The sequence below is a fragment of the Pseudorasbora parva genome, chromosome 9 (assembly GCF_024679245.1).
Source record: "Pseudorasbora parva isolate DD20220531a chromosome 9, ASM2467924v1, whole genome shotgun sequence".
In the NCBI taxonomy this organism is placed as follows: domain Eukaryota; kingdom Metazoa; phylum Chordata; class Actinopteri; order Cypriniformes; family Gobionidae; genus Pseudorasbora; species Pseudorasbora parva.
The window spans coordinates 34,181,663-34,202,333 of record NC_090180.1 but is presented as its reverse complement, the minus strand read 5'-3'; the positions used below and the strand labels follow the sequence as shown (position 1 = coordinate 34,202,333).

Sequence of the window (20,671 nt, the reverse complement as noted above, 5' to 3'; positions counted from 1 at the left end):
GCCTGAGATTAGGCCTATGTATAATATGCTAGCGGTAAATTATATTGTAAATATTGAGTCTCCTGTCCTCATTTAGGTTCAGGTGCCTATTTAAAATTAATTTGTCATTATGGCTCAAAAAATGTAAGTTAAATTAAATTTATTTTATTTATTTTGACTGTAGAAAAGAAATGAGGATGTATGTTTTTATTAGGGAAGCAATTTTTAAAAAAATGATTATTAGGGAAGTTTAGAAAATACATGGTTTGGCCAGTCACCAAAAAAGTGTGTGCGCCTATTACTATGAATACGGTCATTTCAGCAACAGCAGAGAGAGAGTGCGCTTTCAGAACGCTTGAGTTGCCCACTATCTATCTATCTATCTATCTATCGATCTATCTATCTATCTATCTATCTATCTATCTATCTATCTATCTATCTATCTATCTATCTATCTATCTATCGATCGATCGATCGATCGATCGATCGATCGATCGATCTATCTATCTATCTATCTATCTATCTATCTATCTATCTATCTATCTATCTATCTATCTATCTATCTATCTATCTATCTATCTATCTATCTATCTATCTATCTGTCTGTCTGTCTGTCTGTCTGTCTGTCTGTCTGTCTGTCTGTCTGTCTGTCTGTCTGTCTGTCTGTCTGTCTGTCTGTCTGTCTGTCTGTCTGTCTGTCTGTCTGTCTGTCTGTCTGTCTGTCTGTCTGTCTGTCTGTCTGTCTGTCTGTCTGTCTGTCTGTCTATCTATCCGTCTCTTCTTTCTTTCTTTCTTTCTTTCTTTCTTTCTTTCTTTCTTTCTTTCTTTCTTTCTTTCTTTCTTTCTTTCTTTCTTTCTTTCTTTCTTATTTACATTTACATTTAATCATTTAGCAGACGCTTTTATCCAAAGCGACTTACAAATAAAGGGGAGAGCAATAGAAGCAACGAAACAAACAAGGCCAACAACCTGGAAGAGTCTCAATTAATTAGCACAGTACACTTTTATTTTTATTTTAAATTTTTTTATAGCCATCTACAATAGCCACCTACAACAAAAACTCACGTATGCAAAATACAGAACACTGAACAACCCATTAGGACTAAGGCTGTTGCCCCAGCTGTTGTCGTTAAGCAGATTCAGTGGCCTTATGGGTTGGTTTTGTATGGCATTCTAGCTAAACGCGCAGCAATAGCCATCTACAACAGTAACTCACGTACGCAAAATACAGTACACCGGATTATGATAGCTATGATAACTGTAACACACCCGCCTGAAGGCACAAATCCGGATGAGAGACGTAGATATGATCCAGGAGTGTGCGCTTTTTGGTCGTTGCTGTGGTGATCAGTAAGTGCTATTCTTTATTGGTCAGGTGCAATTGGAAAAGATGTGTCTTAAGATGTTTTTTTAAAAATGGCTACAGACTTGGCAGCACGAATTGAGATCGGCAGGTCATTCCACCAGGTGGGAACGGTCCAGGAAAATGTCAGTGAGAGCGATTTCATCCCTCTTTGGGATGGAACCACGAGGCGCCGCTCACTCGCAAAACGCAAGCTTCTGGAGGGTGTGTAAGTCTGAACAAGTGAGTTTAGGTATATTGGTGCAGAGCCAGTGGTTGTTTTGTAGGCGAGAACTAGTGCCTTGAATTTGATGCGAGCAGCCATTGGCCTGCTCCCACCTCGGATGAACTGAGTAAATGTAAGTAAAAAAATTAAGTAGATCTGAGTAACTGCAGTTGGTACATTAACAAATAAAATTGAGTAGAAATAATTCGGGGAAAACATTTAGAAAACAATATTTATAATAAATATTAGCTGTTTTTATTTATGAGTAATATTAACTTTTATAGTATGAGTGATAATAAACCTAATTTTTAGTAAGCAGACAAAAAAATGGTCAGTTCTTAGGGGACATCCTGCACAGTTTGCACACCTAGTGAAGTTAATAAACTTAATTTCGGGAGGAGTACGCCCATCTAATCTTTCAATTAATAACAAGGTATAAAACCAGCAGCTTACCTCTTCCCCTTTTTGGTTCCTGAAGCATCCCTCCTCCTCCCCTGCTCCTCCCTTTTGTACAATTTTGTATACCACATTGGTGGTGGTTGAGGAGAGATCCCTGACATGAGTGTAAAGCGCTTTGGGTGTACAGCAGTACATATGAAAGCGCTATATAAATGACTCATTCATTCATTATTTTATTCATTCAATTTGCCTGTTATAGGGGGGCAATCAGAGCTCGGGTAGAATATCCTCTCTGAGCCCCACTATAGCAGACAGCAAGCCAAATCTGTTTACCACTTTCACTAAGATTATATGGGCACACAAACTCGTGAAATCTCAATCCATTTTACTGCAGTGTTTTGGAGATATATATCTTTCTACAGTGTTGGACAACAAAGACAAAATAATTTTGTTTTGATAGGTGAATGGAAGACCAATTCATGGTTATTTATCCAGCTGTCCAACATAAAATTCTAGCAGCCGTGGTTGGTTTGCAAGAACCAGAGGCCAAACTTCCAGCCCAGTTCCATGAGCGTCGGGTGAGGATAAAACGTTTAACTTCCTGTAGGAAAGGTCAAATACATTTAAAAACATAGCCAAGAGTTATCATGTCAAAATCAAGTCAAACATTGAGAATGGGTTCTCCGGAAAAAAAAAATGTGTTTGGGGGGTAAAAATGTGTGTTATTTTGGCAAGGTTGCCTACTAAAATTTGCACTCATGGGTCTATATATCACATAATAGTCGCTTCAACCCGCGAACATAGAAAACAACCCGTGGAAAAAACGCGGACTTGGCAACACAGTGCAGTTGAGCTCTGTTGACATTTGACAATGCGTCACTTCGTTGCTCTGATTGGTTGTAGGTCTATCCTGTTGAGGTATTTCCTGGTTTGGTTGAAACACGCCTCATAATCACAGCCCAATGGCGCAGTTTCAGACTCATATTCTGACTAGAATTGAGTATGACCACTAGCCTAGAAATCTAGACGCACCCTAGCGGCAGCAAATTTAATCTGCCCGCAAGTGTCGTCTAGGAACTCTCAATGCCCTTCTGAGCTGTATTCCTCACAATCTGGACGGGCCAATCACGTCGTGTATAAAGTCGGCGGGCGGGGCCATAATGACGATGGCCGAGTTGCGTTTGCATGCTTCTAGTAAACACAGAACTAACTGGCAAACGGTGGCGGTCCTTCGAATCAGCTTTGACCGCGACTCTGGAAGACCTGGAGTTAAGCTTTTCTCTGAGAAAAGAACAAAGAACGGCACTGAAGTCATTCTTAAAAAGGGAAGATGTGTTCGTAGTTTAGCCGATACGGCGAATGTTTAATCAGTCAGCGAGCTCTGCTTCACCTTCGTTTCTCTGGTTGGTGTAGCGCTATCCTATCGCGTGCAGAGGGAGTTTGAAAGACAACCGTTTATCCCGCCCCTCGGATTGAGCCTGTCTATGGTGAGTTTCCAGACCAAACATCTTGATGTGGGTCTGGCTTGTCAGGCTATATGACCACGTCAGGCTACCAAAATGCCATTACTGCTGATGACTGGAGCTGCCCCAGTTGTACTGGTCAAATCTAAAACAGAATTTTTTCCCCGTTTTTTTTTCTAAAGCCAATTTAGGAAGTAAAATGACTATGGGAAGTATGCTTAATTATTTTTGATGGGACCCATGCAACAAATGTGTGAAATATCTTGTGGTTTCAGATAACTTTTTCATTGGTAAAATTGTAGGTTGTTTCAGTAGTATTTAAACTTCAATTATTTTAAAAATATGTAAAGTGAGGTTTTTAGTTTACATTTATAAGCAGGGTCTCAGGAACAAATGGCTTTTTTATTTATGTTTGTGTATGTGTGTATTTTTTGTGGCAGGTTTTTAGTTGATAAAATCAAATGGCTTGAATAAACATATTACTTTTAAAAAATATTTACTCCAGTATTTCACTAAATAAATGGAATGTATAACAAAAACATAAAACCTTTAAGCATCGATTTAAGATAAATCATTTACTTTCTTTTCAGTAAATACGTACAATTTCGTGTCTGAGGAACGTGTTGAATGGACCATACTTTTTTATTTGAAATGAGTTTTTATTGGCCTCTAAGGTCGAATGTGACATATCTCCAAAACGCTGCAGTATAATGGATTCAGATGAGGTCTGGGACGTCCCCTGTAAGAAATTATAATTTTTTTCTATACTTATTTAAAATAAATTTAAAGTATAAAGCAGTATAATGACATATCTACATAACGATGCAGTAAAATGTGTAAATATGAGGTGTGCACACTGTATGGGACATTTAAAAACTGATTATTTTGAAATGATAGATAGATAGATAGATAGATAGATAGATAGATAGATAGATAGATAGATAGATAGATAGATAGATAGATAGATAGATAGATAGATAGATAGATAGATAGATAGATAGATAGATAGATATTACCGTACTTTTAGTAATAGGTGCACACACTTTTTTGGCGGCTGGATGGATTGTGTATTTTTAGTGACACACTGCCAGTCATGCGATTTTCCCTCAAAACGAAAGTAAAGGCTAATCTCTTTCGGTTCTAACTAGCAAAAGAGAGCAGGCGATTTTTACGACTTGTTTCAACGTGAGGTGATTGTGTTTTTTAAATTTATTATTTATTTATTTTTTAGCAAGATGATTGCATTTTGTATTTAGGCTTATTTGTCATACTTAATATAATTTGATAATTTTAATTATTTGAATCCTTTCAGAGGAATTTGGGTGGGGCAATAATCCATTGCCTAAGGTGCACTATATATATATATATATATATATATATATATATATATATATATATATATATATATATATATATATATATATATAGCTCTGAAAAAAATTAAGAGACCACTTAACATTGAGAAATCCATGTTAAGTGGTCTCTTAATTTTTTCCAGAGCTATATATATATATAAGGGGACCTTTTCTTTACATTTTATTATAACAGCATGATGTTGGTTGAATATTTTTCAGATCATGAGCGCCATCACATCCAGTTTGACCGAATGGCAGAAGAAGAAGCTCTGCTCCTTGTTCAGCCATGCCAGCTTCAGCCTGCTGTTCAAAGCTAGTGTGCATGGCTACCATCTCACTACATTTCACCAAAAATGTAATATTCAGGGACCAACTGTCATTGTAGCTTACAATAAATCTGGATATGTTTTTGGAGCTTTTACTAGCAAAAACTTTGGTCAAACAAGCCAAAATATTGTGGATGACAAAGCTTTTCTCTTCAGCTTTAATGACAAAGAAATGAAAGAAGATCCTCTCCGTGTGTTCAGTGGAAATCCCCAGTTTGCTTTCACTGACAATGGTCCAAACTTTGGTTCTTTAGTGTTTCTTTACAATAACACAACCACTGTCCGCAGTATTCCAGCAGGAGCATACCGATTCGATCCACAGAAGATGCATGGGAATGACTTATATCTGACAGAATGCGAGGTGTACAGAGTTGAAGGTTTGTATTATTTTGTACTATTTTTTAGATCATTTACACATTCAGTAATGGTTGTGTGAATAACTGGTTTGAATTCTCACCAGAATGTGGAGGACTCATGGAGAAACCATGGAGAAATGTGCAGTGGAACCCTGAGTGAGTGAAGCAAACCAAATTCAGTGTCATCTTAACCCTCTGGTGCTCTTCAGTCAAAAATGTTACATTTTGAAATGTAAAAAATCATAGCTTCATCAGAATGGTACGAAACTTGGTGACTTGGTATATAGCCCAAACACAAAAAATAGAGGGCATGATTTGAAAAGGCTCAGTGGCCATAAAAATAGTCACAGACTTGTGGTCTTCCCGGTCAAAAATTAAATATGAATTCAGAGATTGCAAATCAACCACGATGCAGAAAAAAGGACACAATATGGAAGGGTTGAATCTTTAAAACATCAAGAGTGCAACACTCACACACACAAACACAAATGTCTGGTGCGCTATCTTTCTGGGGACTCACCATAGACGTAATGGTTTTTATACTGTACAAACCATATATTCTATCCCCCTTCACTGCCCCTGCCCCTAAACCCATCACAGGAAACTTTCTGCATTTTTACATTTTCGAAATAACTCATTATGTAAGATTTATAAGCTTTTGTACCCATGGGGACCTCAATTTAGGTCCCTACAGTAACACGAGTGTAAGGCCGCCCAAATCGTCCCAATGGAGGCTAACGATCGGCGGGTGAAAGTCGCTGCGCGTTCGGTCTTTTCAGCGGACTTGTATTGATGCAAAGGCCAAATGGCTGAAAGCCACACCCACCAAACTAAGACAAGATATCTCTAAACTCTTAAAACATTGATTATCTTTTGGTTAACTTCTGTGGAGATGAGATCTTTGTACCAGTCGCACTGAGACATTTCAAATGATATCAAACACATATAATACTGTATCGTGTGGATTGACATTGTAATATAGAGATTCTGGGTATATTTTCAGTGATCTCAGCATGAGAGAGGGAATGAATTGGGGGAGAGGGAGTCAATAGGGAAAGATGTAGATTAGCTGATACTGAGGTGAGACTTGCGTCTCCAGTGGTGTGTGAGGGACAGTTCAGATGTTAATTTCCTTTATTTACTCAGAGAGTCCTTGTTCCTCATTCAGACATTTCGGCATTTACTAGTCAAACATAATTTGTAAATATTTTCTATTTTCCATTTACTGTTTGATATTTATTATATGTTTGCAGCTATTTAGTATTTTGTTCATAATAGCTGTTCCCTTTTGAAGGTGTGTTACTGTTCATTGAATTGTACAAAAAATAGATTTATTACATTTTTAAAAATTAAATTGAAAATTAAGTAAATATGTCCAAAACAATTAGGGAATTCAAAAGCCTCTCTATAGAGAGCTGTATACATCTAGTGTTTACGCCATGGTTTTACATGTTTTTCTTTCTTTACTTTCACCAGATGGCACTAATCTGCCTCAAATAGGATTGAATGTTTATCAATATGCATTCTAAATAGTATGTGACATCAGTAATATTCAATATTATTTAGGGTGGATAGTATGCACTTTGAGATGCAGGGCTATAGTCTCTATTCTTACGTGAAATACTGCATTAATTGAAAAATAATTAAAAAAAATAATTAAAAGTTGTTTTTTTTTCAATGGTAAAAGTACCATAACATTATCTAAAAATACAAAATAAATAAAACATATTATTGAACAAAAATATATTACATAGATTTTACTGAGGGGAAGAAGTTAGATTTTAGGGGTTTTGACCATGAAGACCATAAGTGAGACTGCCAAATGAGAAGCACCAGAGATAATTTGGTTGCTAGGCAACGTGGGGGAGAGGACGCTGGCGTCGTCTGTTCGCCGCTTCTCCACCCACAAATGATCATGTTAATGTACTATTAGATTTAGATTTTATTTTATTTCCTTATGTTTGTGACTAGTCTAACAGTCAGAGCTACAATTGGGGCTGTTGCTGATTGCTGGCAGCCACTGAGAGGACGTTGTTCCTCGTTTCGCCGTTTTCCACCGCTTCTAATGTTTACGTTTGAATTGCTGCGGTTGGTTCTGGTTTGGTGGACATTTGATGTTTCTCGTCGCGACTGCTCAATGGTGGTCTCCCTTGGGCTTAAGCTGCATGGTGGCTGAAGTTTGCACCGGGCTAGCGTCATCTGGGCCATCGTAATCGGCGTCCGGCATGATGTTGGGATGTTCCGCTTCTCGGCTGCGCCGCTGTTCCGTCCTGCATTGCGGCCGTGGAGCGGCTTGGACTTCTGCGCCGACCCCGGTGTGTCCACAGAAGTGCCCGAAAAAATGTTCTGCCTCCTGCATGGTGCTGCGGTGATCCCCATCGTTTGAATCGTCATGAAGACCCATCATCTGGTCTTCAGCTGTCCTGCCTCGGCGATGTCATCGGGACACTGCCGCTGGGAGAAATCTGAAACATGGAGTGGACCACAGTGTGCTGCGGAGCTAACAGAGACTTCCACCATCAGCTGTTTTCTGTTCACCATCAGCTCTGTTTCTGTTCACCATCAGCTCTGTTTCTGTTCACCATCAGCTCTGTTTCTGTTCACCATCAGCTGTTTTCTGTTCACCATCAGCTGTTTTCTGTTCACCATCAGCTCTGTTTCTGTTCACCATCAGCTCTGTTTCTGTTCTGTTTTCTGTGTTGGTTGATTGTTTGTAGTATTTTTACTTGTTATTCATTTTTTGTTGTTATCCCCCTTTGTTGCACTTTGAGATTCTTCGGAATGAAAAGTGCATTATAAATAAAATCTATTATTATTATTATTATTATAATTCATGTTCAATAATTCAGTCAATTTGGTCTGGTTTCTTTGTTTTTAATATCAATGTCTTTTACAAAATGTGTCTGACTTACTGTGTCCCTTAAGGATTTTGACAATAAAATGAGTAATGTTTTTAGGATAAGGAAAGCACTCTTGAGCTTCATCTCGGGCTGGAAGCCTTCTGTTAGCTCAGTCAAACAGGCTCGGGTTCTACTGGTGGGTCCTGTTGGTGCTGGGAAATCAAGCTTCTTCAACTCCATCAACTCTGTATTCAAGGGTTATGTGAGCGGCCAGGCCAACACTGGCACTGCTGGAACCAGTTTGACTACTCAGGTAGAAATTTACCTTGATGATTACACCTCTGATATTTTACAAAGTAAAACATTTTGATTATCCATCTATTATGTAGGCTACTGTATTGAAAATAATTGCTAAATATTTGTGCCATGTAGTTTCGTACCTACTACATAAGGCCAGGCAGCGGTGTCAGCCATGTTCCCTTCGCTCTGTGTGACTCGATGGGTCTGGAGGAGGGTTTGAACAGCGGTCTGGATGTTGAGGATTTTTACAGTATTTTGAAAGGTCACATTCAAGACAAGTATCAGGTGAGAACTTTAGGTAGAAGGTGAACATAATAGTTAATAGGTTTAGAAGATGCTTTACTGCATAAATAAAAAAGATAGACAATGAACCTACTTTATTTATATATGTTTCAATATTATGATTTAAATATATTTGACATATCTTTTTCTTAGTTCAACCCATCAATGCCTATTCAGGAAGACTCGCCTCATTACTGTAAATCTCCTGGCTTGAAGGACAAGATTCACTGTGTGGTGTTTGTGATTGACACCAGTAAAGTCAAACTCCTCTCTGACAAAATTATCGAAAAGTTTGTGGTTTTTCGAAGAAGAGCCAACCAGCTGTGTGAGTGACCTACAATAATAGAACAGTTTTTATTAATTTCAGGTGAAATTTGTCTTTTGTCATTTAAATGCCTCTCTCAAGCAAGTCCCTTTCTCATGGGGTGTAAGTGTACAGCTTGAATAAATCTGGAAAGGGGCACTATTTTTGAAAATAGGCTCATTTTCCAACTCCCCTGAAGTTAAACAGTTGAGTTTTACCGTTTCCATTCAGTTGATCTCTGGATCTGGTGGTAGCACTTTTAGCTTAGCATAGATCATAAAATCTAATTAGACTGTTAGCATCGCGCTCAAAAAAATGAACAAAAAGTTTCAATATTTTTCCTATTTAAAACTTGACTCGTTACACTGTGTACTAAGACCGACGGAAAATTAAATGCTGAGCTTTTCTAGGACGATATGACTAGGAACTATACTCTTATTTCTGCGTAATAATCAAGGAACTTTGCTACCGTACTGTGGGTGCAGCAGGTGCAATGCTATTATGCAAAGCGACTGAAAATAGTCCCCAGCTCACTCCCTGTAAAAGCAGGTTGTCACATTGGTTATGTATATGGAAGTTAGCCTATTTTCAGGTGCTGGCACCACTGCACCCATAGAGACACGTCGCCATTGACTTTTTTATTGCGCAAGGCTGCCTCCTTGTTATTTCTGACTTATAACAAAAAAGCGAACAATGTCTAAAATGTGATATGTGACAAGGTGTACAGAAAACAAGCTTAAAAACCCAGAACCAAAAACCCAGAAGTTTTTATAAGCTGCGGACCTTAAAAAACAACGTTTAAAGACATAAAAGTGCATACATGCTATATTACAGTGAGAACTATAACGTTACGCCCACTAGAGGGGAAAGTAATCTGCGACAGGAAATATAATATATAAAACTGACATTTGGATAGTTTACAAAATGTTTACTGCACAAGTAGGCATACTGAGGCATACGGGATCCCAAAATGTACTTATTCTTCCCGCTGAAGCTTCACGTCTTATTGCCTGTATTCACTTTTGTCTCCTTAAACGCATGTTTTTTTGGGTCGACAGCTTATAAAAACTTAGTTCTATGTTTTTTTTTTAGCTTGCTTGCTGTACACCTTGTCACATATCAGCGTTTAGACATTGTTCTATTTTTTTGTAATAAGTCCGAAATGACAAGGAGGCAGCCTCACCCCCCCCCCCCCCCCCCCCCACACACACTCTGTCTCTATTGTACAGTAGCAAAGTTCCTTGATTATTAGGCAGGAATGAGAGTGTAGTTCTTAGCCATATCGGTCTAGAAAATCACAACTTTTGATCTTCCGTCCTTGACAGAAGTGTCAAGTTTTAAATAAGAAAAATATCCAAACTCTTTGGTAATGTTTTGAGCGAGATGCTAACAGTCTAATCCGATTCAATGATCTATGCTAAGCTATGCTAAAAGTGCTACTGCCAGATCCGGAGATCGCCTGAATGGATTTGAAAATGGTAAAACCAACTGTTTAACTTGGGAGTTGGAAAATAAGCCTATTTTAAAAAATAAAAATAATTAGTGGCATGTTCCTTTAACTACTAGAGCTGCATCACCCATATGATAATGATTTCTGTGATTTGATGGCATTCAAGGTGTTGTTCTGTTCTTCAGGTATTCCTCAGCTGGTTCTGCTCACTAAGGTGGATGAGGCCTGTCCCATAGTGGCGGAAGACCTGAAAAATGTCTACCAGAGCCACTATATCAACAAAATGGTACAGATGAATGTATAGGACTTTATTCTGCACTGTTCTGTTTCACATCCTGTTCTTGAGTATTTCTGAAGAACTGTTTTTGTCACAGGTGCAGGAGGTGAGCGCTCAACTTGGAGTTTCTCTGTCTGCTGTAATTCCAGTGAAAAACTACTACCAAGAACTGGAAATAGACCCTCAAACTGACATTCTGCTTCTGAACGCTGTTGTTCAGATACTCAGAGCCACTGGGGGCTTTTTTGATGATTTTTACAATCCAGAGGAGAAGTCTGAGTAGAGCTCAGTCTCTTTTCCCTGTCTGACCTAAAGGTTCTGGAAGTATTTCTATAAGCAAATTGTATCTTTCTGTTAACACGCAAAATCACATGATTTTAGTTTTATAGTCTGTGCTGTGGGTTTGTTTCTCTCTTATGTATGACATCATTACTCCTTTCATCTCTCTTAGCATGTGTTAGTTTAGGCCCTTGTGCGCCTGTGCTAGCGTTATTTCTAACGCAAGTGCCGACACAGCCATTTGTAAACTGAATGTGTCTAATATCCGATGTCATCTGTTTTTTTATTTTAATGTATTTTCATAATTATAAACACACGCTCTGTAACTGTTTACAGCACTATGTTATTCTTCTAGTTATTTACACATAGCGGCTAATTTTTGTCTGCTTTGCAAAATAAGGTGGATAAAAGTTCACCGAAGCGGAGCAGAGCAGGGAAGAGGAAATATTCAGCAGCTATAGCCTCCAAAAAAGCTTTGCTCCTTTTTGAAGTTTGTTGATTAATCTACCTTTTAAGCTGGAGTTTTGTTTTTAGGTATTATTAATTATTTGGTTTTGGTTAATTTGCTGTTAAGCCATTTAGAGTTATTTCACCATGTTTTGCTAATTTAACACGTTTCCTTTTGCTTCTGGTAATTAGTTTTTGTAATAAATATTTCAATATGATTGCATCTTGGTTTCATGTGTCATTTATGTTGCTTACCACTTTACAGTGCTGGGATGATTCCAAATTACATGACAGAAATTGTTAGTAGTAAAGTAATCAATTACATTACACATTTAAGGAAATATTCAGACTACTTTGATTACTTTAAAATGACATTTGACCTATCTCATTTATCACATTGGTTTGAATAGAATAGTCTTGTACCACATTGAGATGAAAATACAAAGAGAAATAAAAAAAAATCCATTCTTTGTTATTGACAACATGAAGTGCATTAAACAGGGTACAACCTATGGGTACAAAAGGGCAAAAGGCTCCTTTGAGTTTATTTGCCTGTAAACCACTAGATGGCACCAAAAACTTGCCTCAACACTTTCCTAAACATCCGCTTTTCAAGATGCACGTGGAAAATTGTCTGCTCTCTGAGGCCATCTCAGGCAGCAGCGCAAAGTGGATTTTGCACTTATTTAATCTAATATTTGATTTTTTTTTTTAAATGTTGTAGATTTACTAGCAAATACAAATCGCTAAATATTTATTGAATATAGTATTTTGAAACAAAGGTCTTAATGTTTGTCAGTTTTGTTCAAGGTAATTAAAGCAACGGTTTTTCAATAACGGAAAAATATGTAAAATATTTGGTGTAAAAGGCCCTTCTGCTGTTAGGGCGAAAAGGCACCATATTTACCATGATAATAAACAGCTGCTGATTTTTCTATTTGTTGACATGACATGGTTAGATTAAAATGGCACGTTTCATATATTAAATGGGGTGTCCACCTTAAAGATATATCACCATAATTATAATGAAACCATCATATTTAGAAATGTGATATTAATCATTTAATAAAATATAAGTTATTGTTAGGCCTACTAGTTGCATTATTTAGGTATTTTTATTTTTTATTTTTTGTTAGGCAGTAGAATTGGTAACATTTTACAATGAGGTCTCATTTGTTAATGCAGTAACTAACATTATCTTTATTAATGTTAATAATAAAATTCATGTTAGTTCACAGTGCATTAGGCTACCTAATCAGACACAATTTTGGATCTGAAAAACTGAGATTAACATGAACTAAAATTAATAAATCCTGTAGAAGTTCACTCATTGGTTTTTGTTTTCGTAATCAGGTTCGTTGATCAAATTTTGTATTTAGATTTTTGGGCCGATGGTTATCGCTTTCAAATATAAAAAAATATCAGGAGGTTATCGGCCAAATTTTTCATATCCGTGCATATGTTTACAGTAGATACGGGGACTCGTATGGAAGAGAATTTATGCCAGGCAAAAATGCAATCATTACATAAGAACGATTATAGTAGCCTAATCAGTTGAGATGCAGTTACATGAAATCCGTTTTTATGTGTGTTCCATTCTCCGTTTTAAGGTAGGCTATTCCATGCAGGTATACACAGTCATTTTTTTCTAGATTTGAAGCAGGATCTGTTTTTGTTTTTTTGTTTTTGTGGCCATGCACCACAATAAAATCACCTGGCCCTGAAAAAAAGTCCTGGCTCCGCCCTGATGTGACATAAGACCAAGACGCGCTGCAAGCAGGCTGCCTGCAAGTTGCCTTTCCCGGGAAACGAAAGTATCCAGTCTCTTCCAGGCTACCTAGCGAAAGAAAGCGGGACATTCTGACGACTTTTTCCAACGTGAGCTTATTTCATAATTTTTTTTGCATGATCATTGCATTTGTTATTTAACTTTCAGACGTGATATAATTTGATCAGAATCCTCGCGGATGAATTTGGGTAGGGGCAACAATCCATGCTTGTACTTGCTTTTAAATGTTGGATGAATATTTTTCAGATCATGAGCGCCATCACTTCCAGTTTGACCAAATGGCAGAAGAAGAAGCTCTGCTCCTTGTTCAGCCATGCCAGCTTCAGCCTGCTGTTCAAAGCCAGTGTGCATGGCTACAATCTCACTACATTTCACCAAAAATGTAATACTCAGGGACCAACTGTCATTGTAGCTTACAATAAATCTGGATATGTTTTTGGAGCTTTTACTAGCAAAAACTTTGGTGAAACAAGCCAAAATATTGTGGATGACAAAGCTTTTCTCTTCAGCTTTAATGACAAAGAAAGGAAAGAAGATCCTCTCCGTGTGTTCAGTGGAAATCCCCAGTTTGCTTTCACTGACAGTGGTCCAAACTTTGGTTCTTTAGTGTTTCTTTACAATAACACAGCCACCGTCTACAGTAATCCAGGAACATACCAATTCGATCCACAGAAGATGCATGGGAATGACTTACAGCTGACTGAATGTGAGGTGTACAGAGTTGAAGGTTTGTATTATTTTGTGCTATTTTTTTAGATCATTTATGAGAGAGTAGTGCACGTTCAGTAATGGTTGTGTGAATAACTGGTTTGAATTCTCACCAGACTGTGGAGGACTCATGGAGAAACCATGGAGAAATGTGCAGTGGAACTCTGAGTGAGTGAAGCAAACCGATTTCAGTGTCTTCTTAAAAATAATTCCTGTTCAATAATTTTGTAAATTTGGTCTGGTTTCTTTTACTTTTACGAAATGCGTCTGGCTTACTGTGTCCTTTAAAGGTGCAGTGTGTAGTATTCATGAGGATCTATTGAGAAAAATGCAATATACATAACTAGGTTTTCAGTGGTGCATAAAAACCTTACATAATGAACCGTTATGTTTTATTACCTTAGAATGAGCCATTTCTATATACATTCAAAACGGGTCCCCTTACAGTAAAGTCACCATTTTGCACTGTCATATTTCTACAGTAGCCCTAAACAGACAAACTGCTCTACAGATCACTTATCACTCTCTGCTCTCTCCAACAACGACATTTTTGTCCAGTGTTGGCCCCCGTTAGCCTAGAAATCTAGACGCACCCTAGCAGAAGCAAATCTAATCTGCCGCGAGTGTCGTCTAGCAACTCTCAATACACTTCTGAAATGTAAACGCCAAACTCTGGTCGGGCCAATCACATCGTGTATAGAGTCGGTGGGCGGAGCTTAATATAATGATGGCAGAGTTGCGCTTGCATGCTTCTAGTAAACACAGAAACACAGATTCTTTCGAATCAACTTTTGACCATGACTCTGGAAGACTTGGAGTTAAGCTTTTCTCTGAGAAAAGAACAAAGAACAGTCAAAGTCATTCTTATGAAGGGAAGATGAGTTTTGCCGACCGGAAAGTTTAATCTTCCAACGAGCTCTGCTTCACCTTCGTTGCTCTGGTTGGTTGTAGCGCTATCCAATTGCGTGCACTCTGGGCAGAGGGAGTCTGAAAGACAACCGTTTATCCCGCCCCTCAGATTGAGTCCTGTCAATGGTGAGTTTCCAGACCAAACATCTTGATGTGGGTCTGGCTTGTCAGGCTAGGCTCCCGTAGCTTCTCTATGTGCTTTGAAGTGGGGGTGAGCGGTGAGTGATTATAATTCACAACCTCACCACTAGATGCCGCTAAATTTACACATTGCACCTTTAAGGGTTTTGACAATGAAATTAATGTTTTTAGGAGAAGGAAAGCACTCTTGAGCATCATCTCGGGCTGGAAGCCTTCTGTTAGCTCCGTCAAACAGGCTCGGGTTCTACTGGTGGGTCCTGTTGGTGCTGGGAAATCAAGCTTCTTCAACTCCATCAACTCTGTATTCAAGGGTTATGTGAGCGGCCAGGCCAACACTGGCACTGCTGGAACCAGTTTGACTACTCAGGTAGAAATTTACCTTGATGATTACACCTCTGATATGTGATTAGTTATTATATGTACTGTATTTAAATTAATTGCTAAATATTTGTGCCATGTAGTTTCGTACCTACTACATAAAGCCAGGCAGCGGTGTCAGCCGTGTTCCCTTCACTCTGTGTGACTCGATGGGTCTGGAGGAGGGTTTGAACAGCGGTCTGGATGTCGAGGATTTTTCCAGTATTTTGAAAGGTCACATTCAAGACAGGTATCAGGTAAGAACTTTAGCTAAAAGGTGAACATAGTTAGTTGTGGCAGATGTTTTATTACCTTATTACAGGAATAAGATGATGGACATTATATTAATGCTTTGATTTTGTATTCAGTAGTCTCATGTCTCAATGATTTAAAGCTAGTTCTATGATTTTTCCCCTTAGTTCAACCCATCAATGCCTATTCAGGAAGACTCGCCTCATTACTGTAAATCTCCTGGCTTGAAGGACAAGATTCACTGTGTGGTGTTTGTGATTGACACCAGCAAAGTCAAACTCCTCTCTGACAAAATGATTGACAAGTTTGCAGTTTTTCGAAGGAAAACCAACCAGCTAGGTGAGTGACTAACAATAATGAATTAGATTTAAAATAATTTCAAGTGACATTATTTTTTATATACTGTTGTCTAAGGTTAACTAATGACATTTGTGTGGTTTTTACATTAAAAAAACCCTAATAAGTAATAGGCTATTTTCTACACTGGTTGTGAGGCTCTCTCCTGAACACTGGGTTTTGATGGGCGTGCCACACTGGAGACTTAGAAGTAAACGCCCACGGCTAGGATTGGATAAGATTTGCATATTTAATGAGCTTCAGCTCCTGTCATATCTATGCCCCTGTCAGTTCAGTTCACATGTGGGAGGGATTGTTTTGAAAGCAGCAACTGGAATGATTCTCTCAATCACAGGGCTTGTAAACGTCTTTATCAAACAAACACAATAACTTATTTATCATCCCCCCGCAATTGATTGGACTATTATTTTTGTATTACATGGCTCGCCCGATCGGTCGATATAAGCGTGAACCACATGCACGCACCCTTCAAATGTCACGTCAAGAGAGAGTGACCAGCGTAGATCAAGAAAAGGAATATTATTTCACTATTTGAGATTAATCAGCCTGCTGACTGGTGTTTTGGTTGCCCATCTGGAAAACACACAGCCCCGTGACGTTGGTCTTTGCGAGCCCTGGCCCATACATGTCTGAGTCCAGCGTGCTAAATGCATGTTCTGTTAGACACGTACACATAATCAAAATGATCTATAACAATGCAATACTATCACATATAAAAACACATTTTATTCACACAAGTGTGTTGCTCCATTCCCGTCGTATCCAATATAGAAGGCACATATGCGTCATGTTTTAATCTAACAACCAGGAATAGAGCAATATCTTGCTATATTTTTCGGCATGTTTATTGTTGTTGGCTAGTGTGAGCCGATGACCTCCATGAGTCGGTGGGCGGGGCTACTGGATTAGACGGGCTTATTGTTCTAAAGTGGCATGTTTTGTCGCTCGATGGCGTAAAGATGCGCATCGTTTTCTGGGCCTGGTGTCTATAAAAGCTTTTCTTTGACTAAAAATGAAGTTTTCAGCTCTGAAACTTACAGGATATTCTTATATTACCATGACCTTTTATATATCAAGAGCTCAAGGAAAAGTTGATTTCTCAATTTATCACCCTTTTAAATAATATAAATTATATTTACAGTCTCGCTCCAGCAAGATCCTTTCTCAAGAGCACTTCTTGTGGGGTTTGAATGTACAATCAGCATAATATATGTTTTGTGATTTGATGGCATTTAAGGTGTTGTTCTGTTCTTCAGGTATTCCTCAGCTGGTTCTGCTCACTAAGGTGGATGAGGCCTGTCCCATAGTGGCAGAAGACCTGAAAAATGTCTACCAGAGCCACTATATCAACAAAATGGTACAGATGAATGTATAGGACTTTATAGTCAGTATTCTGCACTGTTCTGTTTCACATCCTGTTCTATTTCTGAAGAACTGTTTTTGTGACAGGTGCAGGATGTGAGTGCTCAGCTTGGAGTTTCTCTGTCTGCTGTAATTCCAGTGAAAAACTACTGCCAAGAACTGGAAATAGACCCTCAAACTGACATTCTGCTTCTGAACGCTGTTGTTCAGATACTCAGAGCCACTGAGGGTTATTTTGATGATTTTTTCAATCCAGAGGAGAAGCCTGAGTAGAGCGCAGTCTCTTTTCCCTGTCTGACCTAAAGGTTCTGGATGTATTAGCAAATTGTATCTTTCTGTTTACATACAAATCAAATACATGTATATTTGTTTTACGGTCTGTGTTTCATTTTTTTCTCTCTTTATATGCATTAATCATTAAAGAACCATTACTCCTTTCATCTCTCTTAGCATGTGTTAGTTTAGGCCCTTGTGCGCCTGTGCTAACTTACGTTATTTTTAACGTAAGACACCGCCATTTGTAAACTGAATGTGTCTATGGTGTCATCATCTTTTTTTTATTATAAACACACTGGTTTGAAGCTCTGTAACTGTCAAAGCACTTTGTAATTCTTCTAGTTATTTGAACATAGCGGCTAATTAATAGTGTTCTTCTGCTTTGCAAAATAAGCTGGATAAAAGGTCACTGAAGCGGACCTACTATTAGCCTACATACAAGCTTTGCTCCATTTTGAAGTTTGTTGATTAATCTGCCTTTTTTAGGTATTATTAATTATTTGTTTTTGGTTAATTTACTGTTAAGCCATTTAGAGTTATTTCATCTTTTTTCTTTTCTTTTTTTTTTGCTGATTTAACACGTTTCCTTTTGCATCTGGTAATTGTGTTTTTTAAAATAAATATTTCAATATGATTGCATCCTGGTTTCGTGTGCTTTATGTTGCTAAGTTGCTGAGTAGATGATTCCAATAACATGACATTGTTAGTAACTTAATCCATTACATTACACACATTTAAGGTAATCTATTCAGACTACTTTGATTACTTTTAAATTAATTTTGAACTAACGTATTATAACATTGATTTGAATAGGCTAAACCTGTACTATATTTTCATTTTTTTTGTTACCAACAACATGAAGTAAATTAAATATTACATTGTATCAGGGTTTTGTGATGGAACTGCCAGGGTCTTTGAGTTTGATGAAAAGCAATTTTTAATTAAATCATACATAAAAAAAAAAAAAAAAAACTAAATAATTTAAAAATTAAAACTATATACCTAAAGGATTATTAGGAACACTTGTTCAACTTCTCATTAATGCAATTCTAATGCAACATCTAATCAACCAATCACATGGCAGTTGCTTCAATGCATTTAGGGGTGTGGTACTCTTCAAGACAATCTCCTGAACTCCAAACTGAATGTCAGAATTGGAAAGAAAGGTGATTTAAGCAATTTTGAGCGTGGCATGGTTGTTGGTGCCAGACGGGCCGGTCTGATTATTTCACAATCTGATCAGTTACTGGGATTTTCACACACAACCATTTCTAGAGTTTACAAAGAATGGTGTGAAAAGGGAAAAACATGCAGTATGCAGCAGTCCTGTGGGTGAAAATGCCTTGTTGATGCTAGAGGTCAGAGGAGAATGGGCCGACTGATTCAAGCTGATCGAAGAGCAACTTTGACTGAAATAACCACTCATTACAATCGAGGTATGCAGCAAAGCATTTGTGAAGCCACAACACGCACAAACTTGAGGCAGATGGGCTACAACAGCAGAATACCCCCCTGGTTACCACTCATCTCCACTACAAATAGGAAAAAGAAGCTACAATTTGCACTAGCTCACCCAAACTGGACAGTTGAAGACTGGAAAAATGTTGCCTGGTCTGATGAGTCTCAATTTCTATTGAGACATTCAGATGGTGGAGTCAGAATTTGGCGTATACAGAATGAGAACATGGATCCATCATGCCTTGTTACCACTGGTGGTGGTGGTGTAATGGTGTGGGGTATTTTTTCTTGGCACACTTTAGGCCCCTTACTGCCAATTGGGCATCAGTTAAATGCCACAGCCTACCTGAGCATTATTTCTGACCATGTCCATCCCTTTATAACCACCATGTACCCATCCTCTGATGGCTACTTCCAGCATGATAATGCACCATGTCACAAAGCTCTAATCATTTCAAATTGGCTTCTTGAACATGACAATGAGTTCACTGTACTAAAATGACCCCCACAGCCACCAGATCTCAACCCAATAGAGCATCTTTGGGATGTGGTGGAACGGGAGCTTCGTGCCCTGTATGCGCATCCCACAAATCTACATCAACTGCAAGATGCTATCCTATCAATATGGGCCAACATTTATAAAGAATGCTTTCAGCACCTTGTTGAATCAATGCCATGTAGAATTAAGGCAGTTCTGAAGGCGAAAGTGGGTATGGTATGTGGGTATATCAAATATATATATATATATATATATATATATATATATATATATATATATATATATATATATATATATATATATATATATATATATATATATATATATATATATATATATATATATACACTTACGGCTGTCAATCGATTAAAATATTTAATCGCGATTAATCACATGATTGTCATGAGTTAACTCACAATTAATTGCACATATTTAGCAATTGTAAATGTATCGTGAATTAAGTTTATATTAAGTTTTTAATACTCTAATCAACATGGGTATGAACAAATATGCATGCTGAAACCATACTTACTAATCAATAATACAGCATGAAGACTAGATGTATCAAAGTTCATAGATGTTTATCAAAAAATGTGTTCATGTCTCTTAAGCATAAAATTAAAAAATAAGAATTAGCAGTGATTTCTCTCATTTTAAGAATATAAAGGGAGTTTTTACACTGGCAGTTTAATTCAGAGCAGGGCAGTTCGTATGAAAAATTGGTAATGTGAAAGCTGTCATGCGGACCTGTGAGCGCACCAGAACCACACCATACCTGGAGGAGGTCCATATTCCACGAGTAGGAATATAGTGCGGCCACTTTAAGAGATCCGCGTTCCCTATTGAACTGTGGTATTTTGTGTGTCGAACAGTGCCGTGATTCACGTGAACAGGGTGATTAACACCGACTCCGGGAGTGCTCTTGTTCAGAAAAGTAA

At 37.9% G+C, this 20,671-nt stretch overlaps 2 protein-coding genes across 6 annotated transcripts; both read left to right on the top strand.

Annotated features, from left to right (window-relative positions):
* Positions 1-434: 434 nt before the first annotated feature.
* Positions 435-11,848, top strand: LOC137088944 (interferon-induced protein 44-like). Of its 4 annotated transcripts, XM_067452337.1 has the most exons (9): positions 435-1,546; positions 4,984-5,119; positions 5,247-5,467; positions 5,551-5,602; positions 8,404-8,599; positions 8,719-8,871; positions 9,022-9,193; positions 10,808-10,908; positions 10,997-11,848. In XM_067452337.1, exons 3-9 carry the CDS (start codon positions 5,263-5,265, stop codon positions 11,180-11,182), a joined length of 1,065 nt encoding a protein of 354 aa, XP_067308438.1. In that variant the 5' UTR covers positions 435-1,546; positions 4,984-5,119; positions 5,247-5,262; the 3' UTR covers positions 11,183-11,848. The 4 variants fall into 4 exon arrangements, with proteins under 4 accessions (XP_067308438.1, XP_067308435.1, XP_067308436.1 ...); XM_067452334.1 differs by having other exon boundaries at positions 4,984-5,467; XM_067452335.1 differs by lacking the exon at positions 435-1,546 and adding an exon at positions 2,681-4,150 and having other exon boundaries at positions 4,984-5,467.
* Positions 11,849-13,387: 1,539 nt separating this feature from the next.
* Positions 13,388-18,327, top strand: LOC137089666 (interferon-induced protein 44-like). Of its 2 annotated transcripts, XM_067453234.1 has the most exons (9): positions 13,388-13,503; positions 13,661-13,796; positions 13,924-14,141; positions 14,239-14,290; positions 15,344-15,539; positions 15,634-15,786; positions 15,949-16,120; positions 17,395-17,495; positions 17,588-18,327. In XM_067453234.1, exons 2-9 carry the CDS (start codon positions 13,693-13,695, stop codon positions 17,771-17,773), a joined length of 1,182 nt encoding a protein of 393 aa, XP_067309335.1. In that variant the 5' UTR covers positions 13,388-13,503; positions 13,661-13,692; the 3' UTR covers positions 17,774-18,327. The 2 variants fall into 2 exon arrangements, with proteins under 2 accessions (XP_067309335.1, XP_067309334.1); XM_067453233.1 differs by having other exon boundaries at positions 13,394-13,503; positions 13,661-14,141.
* The last annotated feature ends 2,344 nt before the right edge of the window (positions 18,328-20,671 follow it).

Excerpts from the sequence above, each read along its gene's own strand:
- LOC137089666 (XM_067453233.1), top strand. The coding sequence starts at position 13,664 with ATGAGCGCCATCACTTCCAGTTTGACCAAATGGCAGAAGAAGAAGCTC. Across the intron at positions 14,142-14,238 it reads TGAGGTGTACAGAGTTGAAG|ACTGTGGAGGACTCATGGAG; the intron begins GTTTGTATTATT and ends AATTCTCACCAG. Across the intron at positions 14,291-15,343 it reads AATGTGCAGTGGAACTCTGA|GAGAAGGAAAGCACTCTTGA; the intron begins GTGAGTGAAGCA and ends TAATGTTTTTAG.
- LOC137088944 (XM_067452334.1), top strand. The coding sequence starts at position 1,466 with ATGTCAGTGAGAGCGATTTCATCCCTCTTTGGGATGGAACCACGAGGC. Across the intron at positions 5,468-5,550 it reads CGAGGTGTACAGAGTTGAAG|AATGTGGAGGACTCATGGAG; the intron begins GTTTGTATTATT and ends AATTCTCACCAG. Across the intron at positions 8,872-9,021 it reads ACATTCAAGACAAGTATCAG|TTCAACCCATCAATGCCTAT; the intron begins GTGAGAACTTTA and ends TCTTTTTCTTAG.